This window comes from Choristoneura fumiferana, chromosome 26, assembly GCF_025370935.1.
Source record: "Choristoneura fumiferana chromosome 26, NRCan_CFum_1, whole genome shotgun sequence".
NCBI lineage: Eukaryota > Metazoa > Arthropoda > Insecta > Lepidoptera > Tortricidae > Choristoneura > Choristoneura fumiferana.
In genome coordinates this window covers 2,295,678-2,317,354 of record NC_133497.1, presented here as the reverse complement: position 1 = coordinate 2,317,354, position 21,677 = coordinate 2,295,678, and the positions used below count along the sequence as shown (strand labels likewise).

General features: G+C 39.7%; 2 protein-coding genes across 2 annotated transcripts; one reads left to right on the top strand and one right to left on the bottom strand.

Annotated features, from left to right (window-relative positions):
* Window positions 1–2,364: 2,364 nt before the first annotated feature.
* LOC141442992 (uncharacterized) lies at window positions 2,365–18,235 on the bottom strand. Its single transcript, XM_074108205.1, has 11 exons — window positions 17,960–18,235; window positions 17,719–17,878; window positions 15,950–17,388; window positions 15,396–15,517; window positions 14,172–14,398; window positions 13,485–13,602; window positions 10,632–10,764; window positions 8,585–8,729; window positions 7,715–7,913; window positions 6,010–6,221; window positions 2,365–5,174 (listed from the first exon to the last, which is right to left on the bottom strand). Exons 1-11 carry the CDS (start codon window positions 18,118–18,120, stop codon window positions 3,795–3,797), a joined length of 4,296 nt encoding a protein of 1,431 aa, XP_073964306.1. The 5' UTR covers window positions 18,121–18,235; the 3' UTR covers window positions 2,365–3,794.
* Window positions 18,236–18,921: 686 nt separating this feature from the next.
* On the top strand, window positions 18,922–21,677 carry LOC141442719 (dol-P-Glc:Glc(2)Man(9)GlcNAc(2)-PP-Dol alpha-1,2-glucosyltransferase-like; the record flags this gene model as incomplete). The annotated part of the gene is given in 2 exon segments (XM_074107791.1): window positions 18,922–19,122; window positions 20,319–21,677. A coding segment is annotated over 1 exon segment (1,343 nt), but the record flags the coding sequence as incomplete, so codon positions are not given.

Below are 21,677 nucleotides of genomic sequence, written 5' to 3'. Positions count from 1 at the left end.
AATAATGAATAAAGGTTATGAGCAACTTACTAATGTTTATTTAATTGGTATCTTTACCCCCACGCAAAAAGGGGTGTTATTAGTTTAATGCCAATGTCTATCTGTGGCGTCGTAGCTCTCAAAGGGATGCATCGATTTCGATGCGGTTTTATGACGTACAAGTCAACGCACGTAAAAAGAGCTCTAGGTGGCTAGTGGAGGGGATACGTTTGCGCATCTGTCAACTAACAAGCCAATGGCGTGACGGCCGCGCGCGCGCTCCTACGCCCCCTCCCGCGTCCCGCACTGCTCCGCCGCCAATTTGGTCCATATTTCGCTCACTGCGCAGGTATATCGCCAGGAGCTCTTTTTAAGTACGTTGATTTGTAAAAGAGTTTTATTACGGTGGTAACTCTTGCTGTTTCATTCAAATCTGTTAAAGGCCTCCACAAATACCATGACGTACCATGACTGTAATAGCAAATGTCAGGCAAAAATATATTCTTCCCGCACCCTGCAAGAGCCTTTAATCTGGAATTATAGTATAGTTTCGAACCCAGCCAAATATGAAAAGAATTACGACAATGAACTTTATGTAAAGTTCATGTCAAGTTCAAAATTCAAATGCTAGAGTTATGACAGTGTACCTTATGCACAATCCATGTCAAATTCAAATGCAGTTAACCCGCACGATCGTAACGGCTGGGTTCGAAAGGGATAGGTTATATTCACGATGACGCGTGTCGTGGTTCTTATTACAATGTCATTAATGACTAATTTTGTCAAAATCACGCGTCTTTGTGGATGGCACTAGGTATATTTAGCAACTAACTATTTATGTATGTCTAAAGCTCAAGTTTCATTGGTCGATCCCGGAGTACGGAAGATTGCCTTAGGCCCGCATTTGGGGTACCGTTTTCATTGGTCGGCAGAGCCCGCATGCGGGGCACGGGAAATTTCCATAACGCATGCCATAGGGCCTGCATGTCACCGCACGCTGTATGTGGACAGAGTTATCGACCAATGAAACTGAGCCTTGTGTGTCATAGGACAATAACTGCTTATGATTTGATATTTAATTTTTATTTGCGTCTGGACGTTTTCGTAGAAATAAAGGCAGTTAATTTTATATTGTAGCACAAATTGTGTCGTAATTTTATTCTAGTTGCTATCAAATAGATGTTAATGAATAATAAAATTAATGAAAGCAAATACTTTGGTTTGTCCTAATTCTTCACCCATTCTTCACCCATTCCTAGAGGCGACAATGGATTGACTAACGGTAGTTTATGTCTGTCCCAGAATTCGAGATACTAAAATGACAGTCTGAAATGTCAAACGTAAAAATAATGTGGCCAGCATAAAAGGAACAGTGTTGCTCCGTGATTTCGGTTTCGTAAATAACCGATAAAATGTTTATTTTACGATAGCAAAAATAACATTAATGCATTCAATATTCTACTTTCCATTTTACTTTATCATACGATAAAGTGATGAAATCTAAGTACAGGTAAAAATACAGTGTTCATCACTTAGTGCCAACGTAAAAAATAATACAGAGGGGCTACTACAAAACTAGAAAAACGAAGTTCGTATGGCACCGTCCCTTTCACTCGCGTATTGAATGAGATAAGCGTCAGCGGGACGGCAACATACGAAGTTCGAGTTTTGCATACGAAATCTTGAATACGAAAAACATGAACAATGACGTTGTGTGATCTCTGAGGGCCTACTCCGGAATTCGAAAATCGAAGTTCGTGTCGTTCCGTCCTTCTGACACTACTATTTAATTTAATACGTAAGTGAGAGGGACGTTACGGTACGAACTTTGATTTTCGAATTCCGGAGTAGGCCCTCAGAGATCACACAACGTCATTGTTCATGTTTTTCGTATTCAAGTGGTATTCAACCGATTTTCGTTACTTTACTCGTATTGTCATCGGATGTGATCAGTGCGTTTTCTCGTGTTTTTATTTAGATATTCATATCATAGAATAATAAATCAAATATTCATTATTCTCATATTATTTAGTTAATGTAAAACTTACTTAGAATGAAATTGAAACTTAAACATCAACATCTATAAAAAGTCGAAATATCTCGAAAACGGTCGCATTTTTATTAGACCTATTTTACCTTTTCTAGAATGTTCTAAGTGCCCTACATTTTAGTACATCACGGATCCGTTCATATCTTAATATTTTACGACATACATACATAGGTACCTACAAAATCTTTCGGTAATAACCGGTTGCGGCACATCACTATTTATGAGACGCAAAAAACAGGTAACACATGAAACGTCATTTTAGTATCTCGAATTCTGGGACAGACCATAGTAATTGTTATATAGTGACAATGAGAAGCCTTAAAATAAGAGTGCGAGTTTAGTTTACAGGCGAGTAATATAAATAAAACCTTGTATGAGAAATCAAGTACAAAATAAAAAACGCTGGTTAAATTAAGCAAATGAAAAGGCTACTATTTATTATTGAAGGTATTTATTATAATATCAATAAAATACATTATCATTTCAAGATTATTAAATGAGTTCCTAGCAGCTTTCTGTACAAAATCATGTCTAATATTTAAAATTAAAAGTACGAGTTGACGCAGGGGCATTTTATTATCTATCTAGTGAAAATTAATGCCAGTTTTTACAATTCGGAGTTTGTTTCATACCTTCCCTCTCACACACCTATATACTATTAGCGTGTGTGAAACGGCACAATACACGAACGTTTCCGTTAAAATACGACGGGAAAGGATTACTCACTACACCTGTACTTTGTAATTGGGTCAATCAAATTTTTCTTCTGTTATTCTCTCGTTGTCCAAGAGCCACACAATGAAGTTTCTTAAAAAAAAAACTTACAATATTCGCTGGGTGCGAAGTGGGAGGTGGGAACCACGAATCGATCGCAGCGCGCGCCGTGGCCAAACAAGGAACTTTTAGCGGACCAACTGTCACTATTTACTAGTGAAATTTACGTATCCGTGCATTATTATAAATATGCGTCACGTAACCTGCCGCGTAGTTAACTGTAAGAACAATGGCAAAAACAGTGATCTTGAAGAAACTGATTGTGCCATTTTAGGGAGGAAATAAAAAAGGTCAACATTATTATCGACAGTATAGATTTTGCACTTCTCATGCTCTAAAAGTAGGAATAAGAAACGCATTAATTCTTTCACAGAAATGACTATTTTTTTTCTCGCAATCGAAGTGAAAAATAGAGTTTTCACCTCGAGACTTAAAGTCAATATAAACTCTCGGATAAATAGACACCCTCGCTAAAGCTCGGGTAGCTAACCACCTCGGGTATATATTGGCTTAATTTAGTCCCTCGATAAAAAATATACTATATATGATCGAGTAGAATATTATGTAAATTACGATATTTCGTTGAAATTATTTGTTTTTTTTCTTACTCTTCCGCTGTCATTCCCAGCGAATATAGTATATAGGTATATGCTACTAATGTGCTTAGGAGATAGTCCATAAAAAGTGGGTTTGTAACTACGACTTCGATTAATTTTAACCACAGAAATCGAAAACTCATTAATCATGATTAACATAACACCTCAATCATGTACCTACCTGTGTTGAACAAATAAACGAGTTAATCATGATAAAACGTGACATCTTAGATAAAAAAATATCCGTGAAATATGGCGAAAATAGAAACTCATAATTTTATTGAGTTGTCCAAGGGACGTAACCATGGCAACGAAGTACATGAAAAAGTCGATCGACCCAAATGATTTTATCATTTTATATTGTCTTTGGTCGGCAACTTGACATTTGACAGCTGTCATTTCTTGTCGACATAACTGGCGGGACGTGGCAACCGTCGAGGCCGCGCTTTCACTTCATTCCCCAACTTGCCAGGGCTGGTCGACCTCTTTAACCTGCTATCTTTTAGACACTTCAACGACCCCGTCTCTACTTGCTTCTTCTGTTCTACGTTAACCTTATTTTTAACTTTATTTTCCTTGGCATCCACTTTCTTATCTATACCCTCTTTTTCTTTACTAGTAAACTCCTCTTCTAAATTCTTAACAATATTTTGCCGCAGCGATTTCTTCGCATAAGTTTTTACTGAAGTCATGGGCGTGAAAAATTGGTCAGGCGTCGATTCTGTCGGGGTGAAAAACTCCGCTTTTGACTTGTCAGTTTGCGGCGTGCTATCAACATCAATATCGATTTTTTCTTCCGATGGTTCAGTCACAATTACATTAACTCTAGATCTAGTCGGTCTGGGTGTCATAGCTTCTATCAAAGGCTTGTTAGTAACAGGCACCGGTATTTTAAAACCTATCTTCTTCTTTGGCACCACTTTTTCTTCTGGCTCATCGAAATTCAATACAGGTATTTTACATTTCAATTCCGGTAGCTCCTCTCTATTGACGACTACTTTCGCAATGGTAGGCGGCTTCAGTGGTTTAGATTCAGGCGTTTTCATTTCTTTAGTAGGCGTTAGTTTCAAATTTTCTAGCTCATTCTCGATGTCGGCAACATCGTTCTTAATCTTATCAGATTTGCGTAGAACATCGGAAGCTGTCATTAGATTCATAATTTCGTTCTTCATATACGCGTCTACGTCAGCTATTTGAAGTATCTCATGTATTCTAACATAGATATAATCATCAGACTTGGCATAATTATGTTGTGATAGCTCGAAATACGCCGCTTCTATTAGAGTATCCAACTCAACATTCAACAGTTCACTCTCATAAGTCTTCTCAACCAAATCAACAACGTACTTCTCAAACTTTCTTTCCTTCAATTTCTTAACAGCAATTTTCACTTTATCCTCCACAATACAGAAAGAATTCAACACTCCGTCGAAATAATTCTTGGCTATATCGAATTCTTTCGCTCTGAAATACACAGTCGCTTCTAAACCTATGATTTGACAAGCTAATATGTAACAAGATGGTGTCTCACAAGCATAACATGTACAAGATTTGTCGTGGTCGAAAAATTCTGGCAGTTTAAAGGAGGCAACATACTCTATGGGTATAGAGGGGCTTGTCTGATTCTTTTTGAGTATTTGCGCGTCTCTCATTGTTTCCAAGTGTTTGGGTTCGGGAGTGAAAAGAGTTTTTGTGTCTTGTACTGGCGGCTTGTGGAGGGCGTGCTCGTTTGTTTGTAGACCGATTATGTGCTTTAGACGTTGCTCGATAGTCGCCTGAAAAAAAAAAAAAAGTTATGGGAGTTTTAAAAATAATCAGGTAATAGCAGGTAAAAAAAAAGTCGTGAATAAATATCATGGGACACTTGACACCAATTGACCTAGTCCCAAACTAAGCAAAGCTTGTATTATAGATACTAGCCAACGGATAAACATACACACATATATGCATACCTACATTTATTTGACATCTCTAAGATAAACATTTATCAATGTGCCGTAAATTTAGTATTGTATCGCATACATTGAAAATTACATTTAATCTGTGTGGAAAAAACCGGCCAAGCGCGAGTCGGACTCGCGCACCGAGGGTTCCGTATAAATGTTTTTATTATATGATGTAGCAAAAAGTTTACGGTTATCGCAATTTTTTCTTTATCTGTGCTATAAGACGTTGCTTCGTACCAAATTTCAAGATTCTGAGTTCACGGGAAGTACCCTGTAGGTTTTGATTCCCTTGCGAGTTTCGAAAATTTGCGGCATAAACGGCTGTATCTTTTGATTACGTTGGCTTAGATTAGAAGTTTGATTTTTTCACAGCTCCAAGGGACAGTAGACCTGAGTATTTGATATAAATTTCAGCTTGATACCTCCACGCGTTCCTGAGAAAAAGGGTCTTGACAGACGGACAGACCACAAAGTGATCCTATAAGGGTTCCGTTTTTTCCTTTCGAGGTACGGAACCCTAAGAAATTAAATGAACAGTGATCAAATTCTTAAAAAGTTGCCGAACAAAAGTAGCTCAATTATGCGAGTAGAATCCAACCTTGGATTTAAAGACCCCATGGTCAGACTCCCTGTATAGTGAGCGGAAAGGCACGAACTCGCTTACCCTAGAACTGTCAACGCGTCCGGTGTCCATAGCGGCGGCAGTCATCCCAAGCCTGTCCTCAGCGGCCGCGGCGGCCAGCGCGCTAGCCAGCGCCGCGCGGCTCCGCCTGTGCAGCCCGAGACGCCGCGTGAGCTGTATCGCGGCGGCGGAGGCAGCGCTGAGCCGGTGCTTGAGCAGCAACGAGCGGCGGTGGCGCGCGCACCACGACGACTCTGAAAAACAAAAATACATACTTTAGACGGATAATTAGTCACAGCCTGTGATTGAAGATACAAACTGAAATATAGATGCACAGAAAAAAACAGAAAAATAAGACCATCACTGGGAATCGACCCAGGTCCTCGGTAATCGTACCGCGTGCTATACCGCTACACCACTGATGGTGCTTCAATTTCGGTTTTACGGGATGACCGTAAAAGTAAAAATTTGGAATTGAAATAAAAAATACAAAAAGATTCCAAAAAACCAATCTTCACAGCCTGTGAGTTAATTAAAGGCTGATGACTAGAATTATAAAATACCTCGCCATATTGCGGAACACCAATAGAACTAATTTCTTGCACTGGTAACACTAAATTCAAATGTCATCTGTCTATTGCTGTCAAAGTTAACGTTGTTTGCGCGTGGTATTTTGTGTTTTTGTGCGTTAAAATGCCGAAGATTATCCATAACTGTGATGTATGAAGGTAGATTAAGACAGCGCATGATTTTTGTATATAGGGTAGTCTCTTCCTTCTTGAATAAACGGCGTAACGGACGGACGTATTTATTTGTTGCTCCTTCAGCATCGGTTAACCTGGACCCTGGGACTAAGGACTTCTCAATAACCTTGGAAGGAAAATAATTCATAATGTATATGCCATGTATTTGTTACAGAAAAAGTCCGAGGGATTAGAAAATATTCCTTTAAATAACATCACCGACACTGCTGTCTATATGACTGGTAGGTATCGTATAGTAAGTGTAAAGAATGTTGCAATATGAAACGTGAAGTGCTGCCTACGCGTCAGGTTTTTATATTCCTGATTAGCCTTTAGTCAGTCAGCTAGTTGGTTAGTTAGTCAGCTAATTAATAGGGCATATTAGGCAAAGCTCTGCGCAGGGGGCGACACTAGCGCAAACCCATGATAACGTCAGTTCTCTTTATATTTTGTCGCCATGACAGATCATGACCAAAGAGTGTTAGTACCTATTGAAATCATGTTTATATTTATAAGTAGCAAAATAACATGATATTGTACATCGATAGTAACGGCAGAGCTTTATTTCCAAAAAAAATATTGAAATAATACGATATGCAGTCTGACGGGAGAAAATTTCAATAATATCCCCTATTAGTCAGATATTTAGTTGATCAGTCGGGTAACAGTTCGTCAGCCAGCTAATTAATTAGTCAGCATATTAATTGTTTTTTAGCTAATTAATTTATCAGCTACTTAGACTGTCAGCTAATTGATTTGTCAGTTGGCTAATTATTTCGTCAGTCAATAATTAGTTATAGCTATATAATTAGTCAGTCAGCCAGCTTATTAGTCAGTCAGTCAACTAAGTTAGTCATTTAGTAAGCTTATTATTTAGTTAGTCATTCAACTTATTAGTTTATCACCTACTTTGTTAGTCAGTCAGCTAATTGATTCGTCAGTCAGCCAATTAGTTAGTTAGCTAGTTATTGTATTGTATATACACAACTTATCGAATAACTTACCATTATTACCAACAGTGAGATAATGTCTCTGAGCATTGATTTTCGCACTCAAACCGCCGTTCATAGCCTGGGCGTCCAGCAGCCGGCCGACCGCGATAGAATCGTTGATCTGTTCGTCTGTCTGTCTCAACACGTGCGCCTGAACCAGCCGGATGAGGCGCGCCGACGTACCCGGCTGACCGGTGTTGTGGTAAAATATCTGAAAAAAAAAAACTTGACTCCAATCAAAAGTCAAAATAATAAAATCGCCCGCCATCGGTGTGATGTTATTATTATTTTTTATTTGCCTTATCTATACAGTGACCCACTCCTGGGTAAAGGCCTCCCCTCTAAACCTCCACAACCCCCGTTCTGACGCCATGTCAGGCCAGTCCTTTGCGTACATGTTGTTCATATCATCATCATCCCAGCCTATATACGTCCCACTGGCTGGGCACAGGCCTCCTCTCAGAATGAGAGGGCTTGGGCCGTAGTTCACCACGCAGGCCCAGTGCGGATTGGGAACTTAAATAGGCCCGCCCCACTCCCGACCCGCTGCCGTCCTGTGTTAAGGTAATTTTCCACCGGCGGGTGCGAGAGAATGCATACAAATTCCATTTATCGTCTCGCCTCGCCGGCGGAAAATCACCTCTATGCGCTTAAACAAAAACCCAGACTTCGTCACTTCAAAGTTCAATATCTCAAAAACGGCTGAACCGATTTCGATGAAACATGTCTAAGAACCATCGCTAGAAAACCCGATTCCAAATAAAAAAAGCCGCATTCAAATCGGACCACCCGTTTAAGAGCTACGGTGCCACAGACAGACACACAGCGGTCAAACTTACAACACCCCTCTTTTTGCGTGGGGGGTTAATAAAGTTCACTCACGGCAGCGTCGCACATGAACGCAAGCGCCGACTCCGGGAGCGCCCGCGCGGCGCACTCCGCGCCCAGCGTTAACGCCTGCCGCAGCGGCTCGTTGGGGCGCCGCGCCTGGGAGAGGACCACCCCCGCTGCCTCCAGGTACGCCTCCCTGCGAGTTACGCGATGTATGTACAGCCGGAGTAAAAAAAGGTTCGTCACCTTAAGATCTATTAGGTGGTAGGACTTGTGCAAGGTCCGCCCGGATTGCTACCGACATCTTGCTCGCTAATCCTGCCGTGAAGCAGCAGTGCTTGCACTGTTGTGTTTCAGCGTGGAGAGTAAGACAGCCGGTGAAATTACTGGCACTTGAGGTATCCCATCTTAGGCCTCTAGGTTGGCAACGCATCTACAATACCCCTGGCGTTGCAGATGTTTATGGGCGGTGGTGATCTTTTACCATCAGGAGACCCACTTGCTCGTTTGCCATCCAGTCGAATAAAAAAAAAAAAAAAAAAAAATATTTTCTTCTGTTCACTACGAGCGATAATCTGCTTTACCGATTGAGTATGACATATTGCGTCAACCTGTCAACCTGCTAAACATAATCTTGTTTAAAGGTGACCATAGCAACCCTACCACTGCACCTTGGCACTGACAAACACTGACAATTAAATAGAACATTATTTGATCCAAACTCTTACGACGCTGTTTATTAAAAAGGTTTGGTATTGATATGAAACTAAAATTGAAAATACAAACTGAAATATAGATGCACAGAAAAAACAGAAAAATAAGACCATCACTGGGAATCGAACCCAGGTCCTCGGTAATCCGTACCGCGTGCTATACCGCTACACCACTGATGGTCAACGGTACCGACACGAATTTCCCTATGCACCTCATATCTCAGCTTGTGTTTCTTACTTAGTCACTTAAAATTTGGAATTGAAATAAAAAATACAAAAAGATTCCAAAAAACCAATCTTGATATGAAACTAGATATATGTTAGAGGTGTATACTATTTTGACCCTTGTTATCATGACAAGTAAGTATAATTTTATATGCTACCTACATACCAAATTTCATGACTCTTATCACCATCCCGTGGGAATATCGGGATAAAAAGCTTCCTATGTTTTAATCCAGGTTGTATAGATAAATACATACTTAAATACATATTGAACATCTAAGCCATGAGAACAAACATTCGAATTATTCATACAAATATCTGCCCCGGCCGGGAATCGACCCCGGGACCTCAAGCTTCGTAGTCAGGTTCTCTAACCAGGGGGTAAAGTGTGAGTAGTTCGAAGAACTCGCGCTGCTAAGCAGACTTGACACCCCACACTTTAGTCTACTCGTGACCACGGCCACTGTTATAAATATCATGGGACACTTTTAATCTACTATTTCACATCTCATGCTCGTAAAGTTCGACTTGAGAATGACTTTTTATGCTCTAGCTTAATAGACGTGTCTGTCAACTTGAAAGTTCGACTTTAGCAACATATTCATTTGATAGGAACTTGTTTAAAAATTTATTTGGCTAATGGTACATCCACTATTTTGACGGTGGAATATAACGATCTCCATTTCTTCCGTGGATGTCGTAAGAGGCGACAATGGATATAGGTTTAGGTATACCCTAGGGGACAGGCTAGCAACCAGTCACTATTGTACCGTTTTTGTCAAACTCTAAACCTAACATTGCTAAAAGGGCCAATCAACTTTTTTATCCACACTAATCTGTCCGCGATATTTTTCAAACAATTGCAGATTTTTGTGAGTAAACATGTTTTTTCTGTAATTTAAATAGATGGTGTACATGAATGCATGCCTCCTACGTAAGTTCAACCTATTAAACCTTGAAATATCTTGTTGGAAGTACGATTTTTTGGTAACGCCAGAGACAATTTTGGTAACGCAATAGACGCCCAAAGTGTCGGTAAAATAGTTGATTGGCCCAAAAGTGACTCCGAAGCGGTAACGTTTCGTGTGCTCCGCCTACCCCATTTGGGAATACAGGCGTGATGTCTGTGTGTGTATAACGATCTAGACCAACGGGCTGACCTGTCCTCAGCCCTCCTGGCGAGGTGCGCGGCGACGTGCGCGAGTTGCAACGCGTGCGCGCGTCTCGCGTGCAACAGCCGCTGCAACGACACACGCAACACTGCCAGCGGGCACGCCAGCGCCTCCGGGGGGACTGCGGACAAAATGTACAACTATATTGGAACATCATAGTACTATGCTTGGCTTGGATAGGTATTCAATAAATGTAAACAAAACAAAATCAATTGGTGTATTAAATATTGAAATTCCCCCATAAAACTATATAAATATTTACGTTTCTGTCTTGAAATACACGAGTCTTGTTTGTATTACAATGATAGATAAGTAAAAATTTTAAATTCTTGAATGTATATCAAATCTGTCAGCTGAAGTTTGTTTACATTTAGTTCAATAACTATCCAAAACAAATATAATACAATACTAGAACAGTAAGGGACCTTCCACGCGATCCTTGCATGTGTATCGATACAAACGCCACGTTTTTCGAACGCAAGCGTTCGTAACGCGTGTGACGAAATTCAGTATACAGATAGTTTGGGTCCCGGCGAAGAACATAGGATAGTTTTTATCCCGGAAAATTGCAAAGTTCCCGCGGGATATCCATAAACGAATATTACGCGGACGGAGTTGCGGGCAACAGCTAGTAAATAAATAAATATCACGGGACACTTGAGGGTTTTCACAGGCGAAATAACGCTAGATGGCGTTAGTAAATGTTCCTTATTTGTGTCCATTGTAAAGGTTGCCTGGAAGAGATCGCTCTGAAGCGATAAGGCCGCCTATTGCTTACCTTAGAAAATCTCTATGTATATACTTGTGTTCTCTGTACTGTTTACTGTATGGTGTGCAATAAAGAGTTATTGTATTGTATTGTATGTATCGTGAAGTCCGTTTGACGTTTGCTTGCGATTGGCTCATTTAGTTATTTAACCAATCACGAGCAAACGTCAAACGGATTCACGACACTAACGCCATCTAGTGATATTTCGCCTCCGTGAAAACCCTCATTGACCTAGTCCCAAAGTAAGCAAAGCTTATGCTATGGATACTAGGCAACAGATAAACATACTTAAATAATAAATCGAATATTATTATATTTAGAAGCCTGTAGATGTGTCCCACTGCTGGGCAAAGGCCTCCCCCCATTTCCTCCACTCAATAAATCGAATAAATAAATAAATAATGTACTGAACAATTGTAATAGTACATTACTGCAGAGGCCATGAAGTAAGGGATTGATGGACGAGTTCGGATAAAACGAGTCCAGCAATCCCTGTTCTGGCCGAGGTTTGTATAGTGCTTTTCTCAAACAATGTGAGGAAATATTCCAGCCATCCATCCATCCATCCATCGCATCGCATCGCATCGCAGTATCGCAAATGCTTACAGAGTAGTGGTGGTTGGCTGTTCGTAACTTTTCCTTTGTCAGTTTAATGTTAGTAAGCAAAATTAAAAAGTTAGAGCAGCGGACAATAATGGATTTTCATACATACTTCATGGCCTAGGCCAAGAAGTTATGTAGGGAGGTGGTAGGGAGCCATAAATGAGAAACTTCATGTCTCCATTTCGTGACATTAACGCATACATTTCCGAGCATGTTTGAGAAAAAAACAATTTATATTCTATTTTTTCTAACATGATTCAAATGACAGATGCCAAACTGACGGAACTAGAGTCCCTCCTACTGTTAAAACGCAAACTATCGATACTTGTGCATGTACCTAGTGCTAAGAGTGGCAATAGCATTATTTGTTGGTATAAACGTTACGATATCGAACTGAGTCTTATTTGAATTTTAAAATATAATCTATTCAATATAAAAAAGCCGTGATGGCCTAGTGGTTTGACCTATCGCCTCTCAAGCAGAGGGTCGTGGGTTCAAACCCCGGCTCGCACCTCTGAGTTTTTCGAAATTCATGTGCGGAATTACATTTGAAATTTACCACGAGCTTTGCAGTGAAGGAAAACATCGTGAGGAAACCTGCACAAATCTGCGAAGCAATTCAATGGTGTGTATGAAGTTCCCAATCCGCACTGGGCCCGCGTGGGAACTATGGCCAAGCCCTCTTGTTCTGAGAGGAGGCCTGTGCCCAGCAGTGGGACGTATGTAGGCTGGGATGATGAATCTATTCAACACTTGGAGTGTCACTTTCCGAGTCTGACGAACAATCTTGCGAATTAATAATAAGATCGTTTATTTTACCGCTTTTGATTTTTACCGATAACCCTCACCTCTAGCAATTGCGGCCTATTGAAACAGCATTGTAAAGGCGTTCATTAAAGAAAGTAAGTTAATATAACACAGTGCCTACGCAGTAACTTAACAATTTGTTAGCAAATTTGACTTCAAATATTCGAACAATCAGCTGCTTTAATGCGATTTCATTTTGTCAAGCATTATATCTCTGTTGGAAAAAATAAAAAAATAGTTACCACCTCACAAAGTTACATAATCATCATGTGTCATTTGAATCATGTTAGAACAAATAGAATATAGACTGTAAGAAAATGGCAGTGCCCTGACCACAGATATAGATTACACTGGATTACGCAAATGCATCTACTTCGCGTGTCCGAACCCCGACCAAACGTCGGGGTTGGCCCCATACAAAGACTGACCGCTAACTGACTAATCATGACTAGTGACTGACTCGAGCCCCACGGCGCATTTGAATCGATTTCGGGCGGACATCGCTAATTCGCTCTTGAGACGTCACAGTAGATATAAAAAAGTGACACGGTTGGTTTTCATACAGATTGAGGTGTTTGCGTTATCTAGTGTAATCTATATCTGTGGCCCTGACAGTGTATCATGTACCTACACGTCTACTGGCATGTTTATAAGAGACTCACCCTGGTCTATGTTAGGCAGTATCGCAGTCCACAGCTCGACGGCCCTCGCGGCAGGCAGCAGGGCGGCGTGCTCTTGCTGCACGGTGCGGGTACATGGCACCAGGTCTGGGTCCATGTTCTGACGAGACAACAAATAAGATTGAATAACGGGATAAAAAATTACCTATGTATTATTCCAGACGTCCAGCTATCTCATCATCATCATCATCATCCCAGCCTATATATGTCCCACTGCTGGGCACAGGCCTCCTCTCAGAATGAGAGGGCTAGGGCCGCAGTTCCCACGCGGGCCCAGTGCGGATCGGGAACTTCACACACACCATTGTATTCCTTTGCAGGTTGTGCAGGTTTCTTCACGATGTTTTCCTTCACCGTAAAGCTCGTGGTAAATTTCAAATGTAATTCCGCACATGAATTTCGAAAAATTCAGAGGTGCGAGCCGGGGTTTGAACCCACGACACTGCTTCAGAGGCGATAGGTCAAACCACTAGGCCAGCACGGCTTCACGGGGATCCAGCTATGTACATGCCAAAAATTCAAATCCATCATCATCAGCCAGAAGACGTCCGCTGCTGTACGAAGCGGGAGGCCCCTTAGAACGCCGCAACGAAGGACAACTCGCCATTTGCACCCACAGGTTGCCCGCAACTCTCACGATGTCCCGAACACAGCAAGTCAAATAGTCACCTGGTCTTTAATCTTCCATTCATACTTCTGCGCCGCCTCGGCCACACAGTACTCAGCCTTCAGAAACAGTAGCGTAGCTTCGACCACGCTCAGTTTGACCGTCCCACGGGGCATAGAGGTCAGCAGACCCGCCACTATGTCGCTGTAGTGAGCGTTGTGTATCGTGCGGACGTGTGTGGGTGTGTCCATGATGATTGTGTACAAAGTGTCAAGTGTGTCCGGTTCGGCTGAAAAAAACATATAAAGCCAGTTAAATTAGATGTTATGTATGAACTAAAAGAATTTCTTTGCTCACCCGCGACCTTATGATAGCTAAGTTTATGCAAGACAAGAGCTTCGCACGCGTAAATCTACAGATACAGCAGTTGCATTAACATTCCGGGATTTTAAAAATTCCCGTGGGAATTCCCGAATATTACATCGTGGTTTTCATTGACATCGCATTAAAAGCCACTATGCCAAATTTCGTGACTCTAAGCCCAACGGTTATTATTTCGAGATTTTAACCCTATCCCGTTGGAATATCGGGATTAAAAGTAGCCTATATGTTATTCCAGATGTCCAGCTATATACATACCAAATTTCATCCAAATCCGTCCAGCCGTTTTAGCGTGAAGGAGTAACACACACGCACACACACAAACTTTCGCATTTATAATATAAAGTGGGATATGCGTGTTCATACAGTTCCTCCTGTAAGAACACACACAAATCACACAAAACCACCTGACGCGTTTCGAACTCAACCAGAGCTCATCTTCAGAGCAACACAACCGATGTTGTTACGTTGTTGCGTCAGTGTAGTGTGGTGGTGGTGATAGATGGGTTTGTGTGATTTGTGTGTGGTCTTACAGTGACCACATAACACCGCAATTACACTCGCGAGGCGAGGTACGAGGTAAGTGTGTGACCAGTTTTTGGGCATGAGTCAAAGAACCTCGCGACTAACGCGAGCTTGGTGTTTATTCGCGCTCTCGCTTCATTTGAGTTTGAACGTTGTGCTGCGCAGGTTGTAAGCTCAAAGACAACTGAACTCGCCACGAGAGCAAACAGGAAGCTTATTACCATCGATCATGCGAGCCGCGGGCCGAGATACGAGACGAGGCGCGAGGCGAGGCACGAGACGAGGCGTGAGGCGAGGCGCGAGGCGAGGCACGAGGCGAGAGTGTAAATCCCGCATTACGATACTAGCGCCAATTGCTTTATTCTATTCTATTGTCTTACCAATTATCCACGACGGTTGCTTCCCTCTCGTCATTTTGTAGAGAGCCGTCCACACCCCAGCGATGGGCACTATAGAAGGCCACAGTTTGGCGTACATGGAGTATTCATGCTTCAGGAGGGCACTGGAAAAAAAAACAGTTAACTGGGAGGGATTTAATTTTGGATTTGAAACTGTACATTTTTAAAGACCTACTATCCAATGTTACCATGGGTAGACTGTAAAGTAGTGGGAGGTATCTTTTTTTTTCTGTAAACTACCATTTTATTGGCGTATTATTATGTACATTTATGACAAATTACAGTTTTCTAGTACCTACTAAGATTTTCGGCCCATTACTAATAATTTAAATGTTGAAGATAATGGTTCTAAACACTAATGTTTAGCGGCAGGATTTTCACAGTCTTATCTACCAGAGCCTCATTGACTAACTTTTCACCACTTCTTTCTGTCACACGTCGGCAGTTTAAGGAAAAAGTGAATACGATGGCAAACTCGTCTCACAACCTCAGATTTGCACTAAGAAAGGATATGCATAAAGTTTTCAAACATTTACCTGAATTTCAAAGTACAGAAGAACGGCTTCAGGTTTCCATACAAACGTTTCTCCACGGAAACCACGCAAGCATCCAGAACGGACATCATTTGGAGCTCATCATCATCATCCTTGGCTTTCAGGGACTTAGCTTTTACATCCATAACTAAGCTCATGTATTTCTCAGAGCTTAAACCGTCGGGCTGAGCAAAAACCAAACTCAAAAATGCATCTACAAGAGCTTCCTCGTACAACTTACAATCTAACTCGCATATACTTTTGTTATAGAGTGCTCGACTTATGTTCTTCAAATCTTGCTCACTCTTAAAGTGTATGAATTCGTGTTTCAAGTATAAATCAAAGAGTGTTATAGCAGAAGCATAGTGTTCAGCTTTATTTAGTAATATAGCTGTGTTGTGTATGTCCGTTTGTAGTTTCCTTAGACATTTCTCATGGTTCAAGCAGCCTAGACGACACAGTTCTGTCAAAATAGCATGTTGTTTTGCTATAATAGTGTGATACACAGGCAGTATTTTGGTGATTTTTAAGTTGGCGTTTAGAGAAGATGAAATGAAGTTTTTTGCTAGAAACGAAAGCCGTAAAGCGTCGTGAAGACCTGATTTTATTTTGCAGTTATCGCACTTCAGCAACTGTGCTGTGTTCTGTAGCTTATCAAGTAAAAGTATTATCAATTTGAGGCAGTTTTCTTGCGAGTCCTCTGTGAATTCTCTTGTTTTTGATAGACTGTATTCTATGTATAGTCGTAACATTTGGTTGATGTAAGGATATGTGGCTTTCATAGCTTTGAAATAACCTAATTTCTCTGTAGTTTCGCAAGATATTATCAAACTGTTAAGTACTGTTTCACTGAAAGTCGGGCTGTTTTGTTCAGTTAAAATGCAACAAAATGAGTTTAGATAGAATGTCTGAAGGCAATGAAACATGTCAGGTGCATGCCCAAGGAACGAAATGCTGGTTCGGACAGCTGCATTCAAACAAGAATCCTTAAACTGCAGTTTCGTCGCATTTTCCGTAATAACATAAAAACTGTCATTAAATTTCACATACAACTCCAAAATCTCCTTTTCGCTGAGTTTTTTAAATTGCTTCGCGTCTTTCTTGGATGACAGACTTTCGAAAATCTTTCCGAAGACACCATTTAAGTCTTTAGCATATTCGCAGTTATATAAAAAGTGTAGCTTCTTCAATACAAACACTAGGATGGTGTGGCAGAATTGTATGCTATCATACATCTGTATGACTTTTAGAATGTCTTCCGTTAGTTTGGGGAGAAGCTTGATGATGGCACGTCTGCCTGTTTTTAGTTTTTCTATGAACATGAATCGGTCAGCTAGCAGGTTCCAGTAAGTCTTGCAGTACTCTGTAAGAATGTTCTCTGAGTCACACTCAAATGGCATATATGATAACTTCAGTACCAACTCCGGAGGAGGATGGGAAGGCTGAAAAAAAATCATAATAGTGATAATCAACAAGACTGTGAAAAAAAGTAACAGCTGTTTTTATGCACCGGTGTAGTTTTGTGTGTGAAAATAATTATTCAATATGTTTGTCTGTTTATATATTTAACTATGTGTGCCTCGACAAACCCATTAGAGCAATTTGAAAAAATCTGTCCTTCATAATAATAATTGCAGCAGCCATGATCACAAGTTGATAAGTTTGTGAAAGTTTAATCTTTAACCAAAAATACTTAAGACCCCAAAAATGTAAAAAGAAAACAAGACAAGAGGTCTATGTTAACTATGACTTAGAGTATAGATAGACCTTACCTGCCTCACAACATGCTTATGTAAGTGATACACGCACGCCAGGGTTTTGACTCGTTCCGGGCGCTCCAGGCCTCTAGTCTCCCTCACACAATCAAGCGATAGCGTCAGAAGCTCCTTGCAGTCAATCTTGTCGCTCCACGACGGGACTTTGTCAAGGTTTCTGTCAAAAAAAACACCACTTTTGATAAAGCACTGAAAGTGCAAAAAACTTACAAAAAATCCTTCCTGAACGTTCAAATACCTGCAAAGTATACAAAGGACGTTTAATGAGAACGGTCCTTTATCTTTTGATGGTAATTTTGCACTGATTGCCTTATAATCAGCAGTAACTGATGCCAAATCATGGACATCTTTTTCTGAACCATTTGCTTTCAGTTTCGTGATGAAGTCGTTTGCTTCCATTTTAGAAGACTTTAAAGCATAAGTCAAATTTTCGTTAAATAAACAAAATCACTGTTTATTATAGTTATTATTCAGATAAATGATAATAGATAGAACAAAGTTTGAAATAAGCAAGCGACCGTTATGTCAAATGTGTTTATATTTTACTTTTTCATTCATTTATCTAAGGATGGGCAAAGAAAATGTCATTCATACAGCATACTTTATTTACTTTTTATTTAACATGTTTAAAAAGGCCAAAACTAATAAAAATAAAGATTAATTAAGATTGTGTGGTTTAGATTGATCGGCAAACTATGGAGAGGAGACTGAAGAGCGGGAAAACCGCAACGAATAAATCATTTCTATAGTTAGTACTATATTTAACGAAGTAACAAATTTTTCTTAACTGAATGATAGAAAGATGACATCCAATATTCATGGATCGATCCACGATCGATCGTACGATTTTAAGGATTTTTTTTATAATGCATATAGATATGATCAAATAATTTAAGTCATTACCAGATGAGAGCAATTAAAGAAAAAGCTGACAGCCTCAGCAGGGCTACGAAGTTCGTGTCGTGCGGTCCCTCTGACACTTATACTATTTAATACGAGAGCGAGAGGAACGGTACGATACGAACTTCGAGTTTCGAGTTTCGTAGTAGCCCTGCAGCCTACTGTCAACTACTGTCAAGTCAATGTCAAAAAGATTTAGCAGGGCTACTACGAAACTCTAAGTTCATGTCGTGCGAGTCGTGCGGTCCCTCCGACACTTACACTATTTAATACGAGAGCGAGAGGGACGGTACGATACGAACTTCGAGTTTCGTAGTAGCCCTGCAGATGATCGGCGCCATTGCCAAATTGCCATTGTTACAAATATGCCGGTTGAGGCCGGTCTGCTATATCCTACTATTTTCTGATAAGAAACTTGCCATTTCATTGTAAAATAAACATTTATTAGCATCTAACCACTCTACTTCCCCGCTTGCAGCGGCATCGCATACATAAATACAGGTAAATATTTGTCATGTAACCTCAATTTTTCCTGTTGATATTTTTTACAAATAACAGACACGCCTTGCCTTGTAGGTATGAAACTAAAATTAATTTGTAATAATCTTATCTAAATGTATTGGCTTCAATGTTTCTGTTGAGAACAAAGGTGAAAAAAAATAATTTATTTAGGTAATGTTTGTTTCATTTCAGTATTTTATAAATTAAAAATAATTTCAATATTTTTCATGATAGGTACTTCCTGAGTCTAAATAATAATATGCCTGTGAAGATACAAACACCCAGTGTACATTTTCGCATTTGTTTTTTTTTTCTACACCATTCTGGATTGAGGCAGTCTTATAAAAAAAAAGGTTTTTAAATATCCTCATTCATTAATTGAAAAAAGAATCTTAAGAATTTTGAAATAATATATAAAATAATAAAGCTTGTGAACCATGTCTTAGGCTTAATTAAAAAAGTGTAGGCCCCCTTTGATATAGTCAGACTGTCTAATTTCATGGAGTGTTTAATAATAATTAAAGCATATAATAATGACCTATAGATTTATTTCACCCGAGCCGAGGTGAGGGTTGATACTTGAGGTTGAGGGCAAAATATGTTTAATGAACAAGCTACACACCGCTTTTCACTGTGATTTTGAGGAAAACAATGCAATGCACACACACACACACAAATATCACGCCTTTATTCCCAAATGGGGTAGGTAGAGCACACAAAACATTACCGCTTCGGAGCCACTTTAAGCAAATTTAGGTTTTAAGTTTGACAAAAACGGTACAATAGTGACAGGTTGCCTATGGTATACCTTAACCTATCCTCAGGCGCCTCTTACAACATCCACGGAAGAAATGGAGAGGTGTAATTCTAACCCGACACCACACAAGTCTCTCATGCTCATTTGCCTTTAATATATAAGTTAACTAATTTATAATTGTATTAAAAAAAAACTTGCTCTTTTTTTCTGTTTATGGCTGTTGGTGCCTGATTACCGTGGTCTTAGAAAATGATTTGGATAATAAAAACATTTTATGTCATCTGCAGTAAATTTTTAACAAAGTTGTATAAATACTTAATTGGCCCTCTAATATTCTTGTGTCCTAATGTCTTAACAGGGCATCACATCTAGACCTGCCTGTTTATAATTCCATCCATGTTTGTAAATAAATAAATAAAAAAAATTAAATTAATTTCAGATCTGAAACTGCTGCCATGAAACCAACCCGTAAATACTACTTGTTCCTGCTGCTGGCTCTGGCTTTCTACTTCACAACATCAAAGCTGATCTTCGACAAAGTCCATGACACTACACAAATAGTCATCGATGAGCTGTTCCACATCCCTCAGGGTATCGCTTACTGCCAACGTAACTTCTCACACTGGGACCCGAAAATAACAACTCTACCAGGGCTATATTTAGTAACCGCTGCTACTGTAGGCACATACTTTGAATGCGACACATATAGTTTACGTTTCGTGAACCTAGTTGCTTCATGTGTAAACCTCATGATTTTCTCGTCAATTTTAAAGTTCATTTATGGTAGTAACTCGGAGAGCCAGTTTAAAATTGTGTTGCAGGCATTCAATTTGGCTCTGTTGCCTCCGTTGTATTTCTTCTCCCATGTGTATTATACTGATACATTATCATTGACATTTCTGCTTGCATTTTCAAGATTATGTTTTACGAGTAAGCATAAATTTTTTATTCTGGTTTTTGGCATGTGTAGTGTGCTGATGCGACAGACTAATGTAGTCTATGTAGCTATGGTATTAGGTCACAAAATGCTAGATATTATGATAAAGAGTTCTAGAGTTTTTGGTAATAAGTATTTAACAAAATCTAATTTAAGCACCAATTCTGTTATCGCTAAGGATGTTGATGCATCAAAGTTGAAACGCTACTACAGTATTAACGATGTATTCTTAGCTCTGGGATATCATATAACAACATGTTTTGGAACGTTTTTCAAGTTCTTAACCGCACAAGACTGGCTTATTATAATTACTCATAGTGTAACTTTAGTTTCGTTTCTAGTTTTTGTTTTTAAAAACGGCTCTTTAGTAGTCGGTGATAAGACAGCCCATGAAGCTTCCTTGCATTTACCACAGATGCTATATTTTTTGATTTTTTATGGTGTCTTTGCATTGCCATATGTAATTGCCAAAATACCATCTACTTTGAGACTTATGATGAGAAATAAGACTAAAATAGTGTTGTATTCCATTTTATTCGCCCTCATAATTCACTTTAACACTATAGCACATCCCTATTTACTAGCAGATAACCGTCATTATACATTTTATGTTTGGAACCGGTGGTATGGAAAATATGAATTCGCTAAATACCTAATGATACTTCCTTATACCTTTCTATTATTCAGTTTGTACGATAATTTGAAAGATCAGAACTGTGTTGCGTTTTTGTTGCCATACACAATTAGTCTGTTCTTGGTGTTGTCATTGCAGAAAATGATTGAGATTAGGTATTTTTTGGTCCCGTATATAATTTTGAGGCTGCGTTTCGTTCGTCCGTCGAATAACATTGTAGCGTTTGA

What these genes read in the sequence shown, in the direction of transcription:
- LOC141442992 (XM_074108205.1), bottom strand. Translation starts at nt 18,120, where the DNA reads ATGGAAGCAAACGACTTCATCACGAAACTGAAAGCAAATGGTTCAGAA. An exon ending in GTCCTTTGTATACTTTGCAG is followed by an intron (nt 17,879 to 17,959) that starts GTATTTGAACGT and finishes TTTTTTTGACAG; the next exon opens with AAACCTTGACAAAGTCCCGT. An exon ending in GACGCGTTGACAGTTCTAGG is followed by an intron (nt 5,175 to 6,009) that starts GTAAGCGAGTTC and finishes TTTTTTTTTCAG; the next exon opens with GCGACTATCGAGCAACGTCT.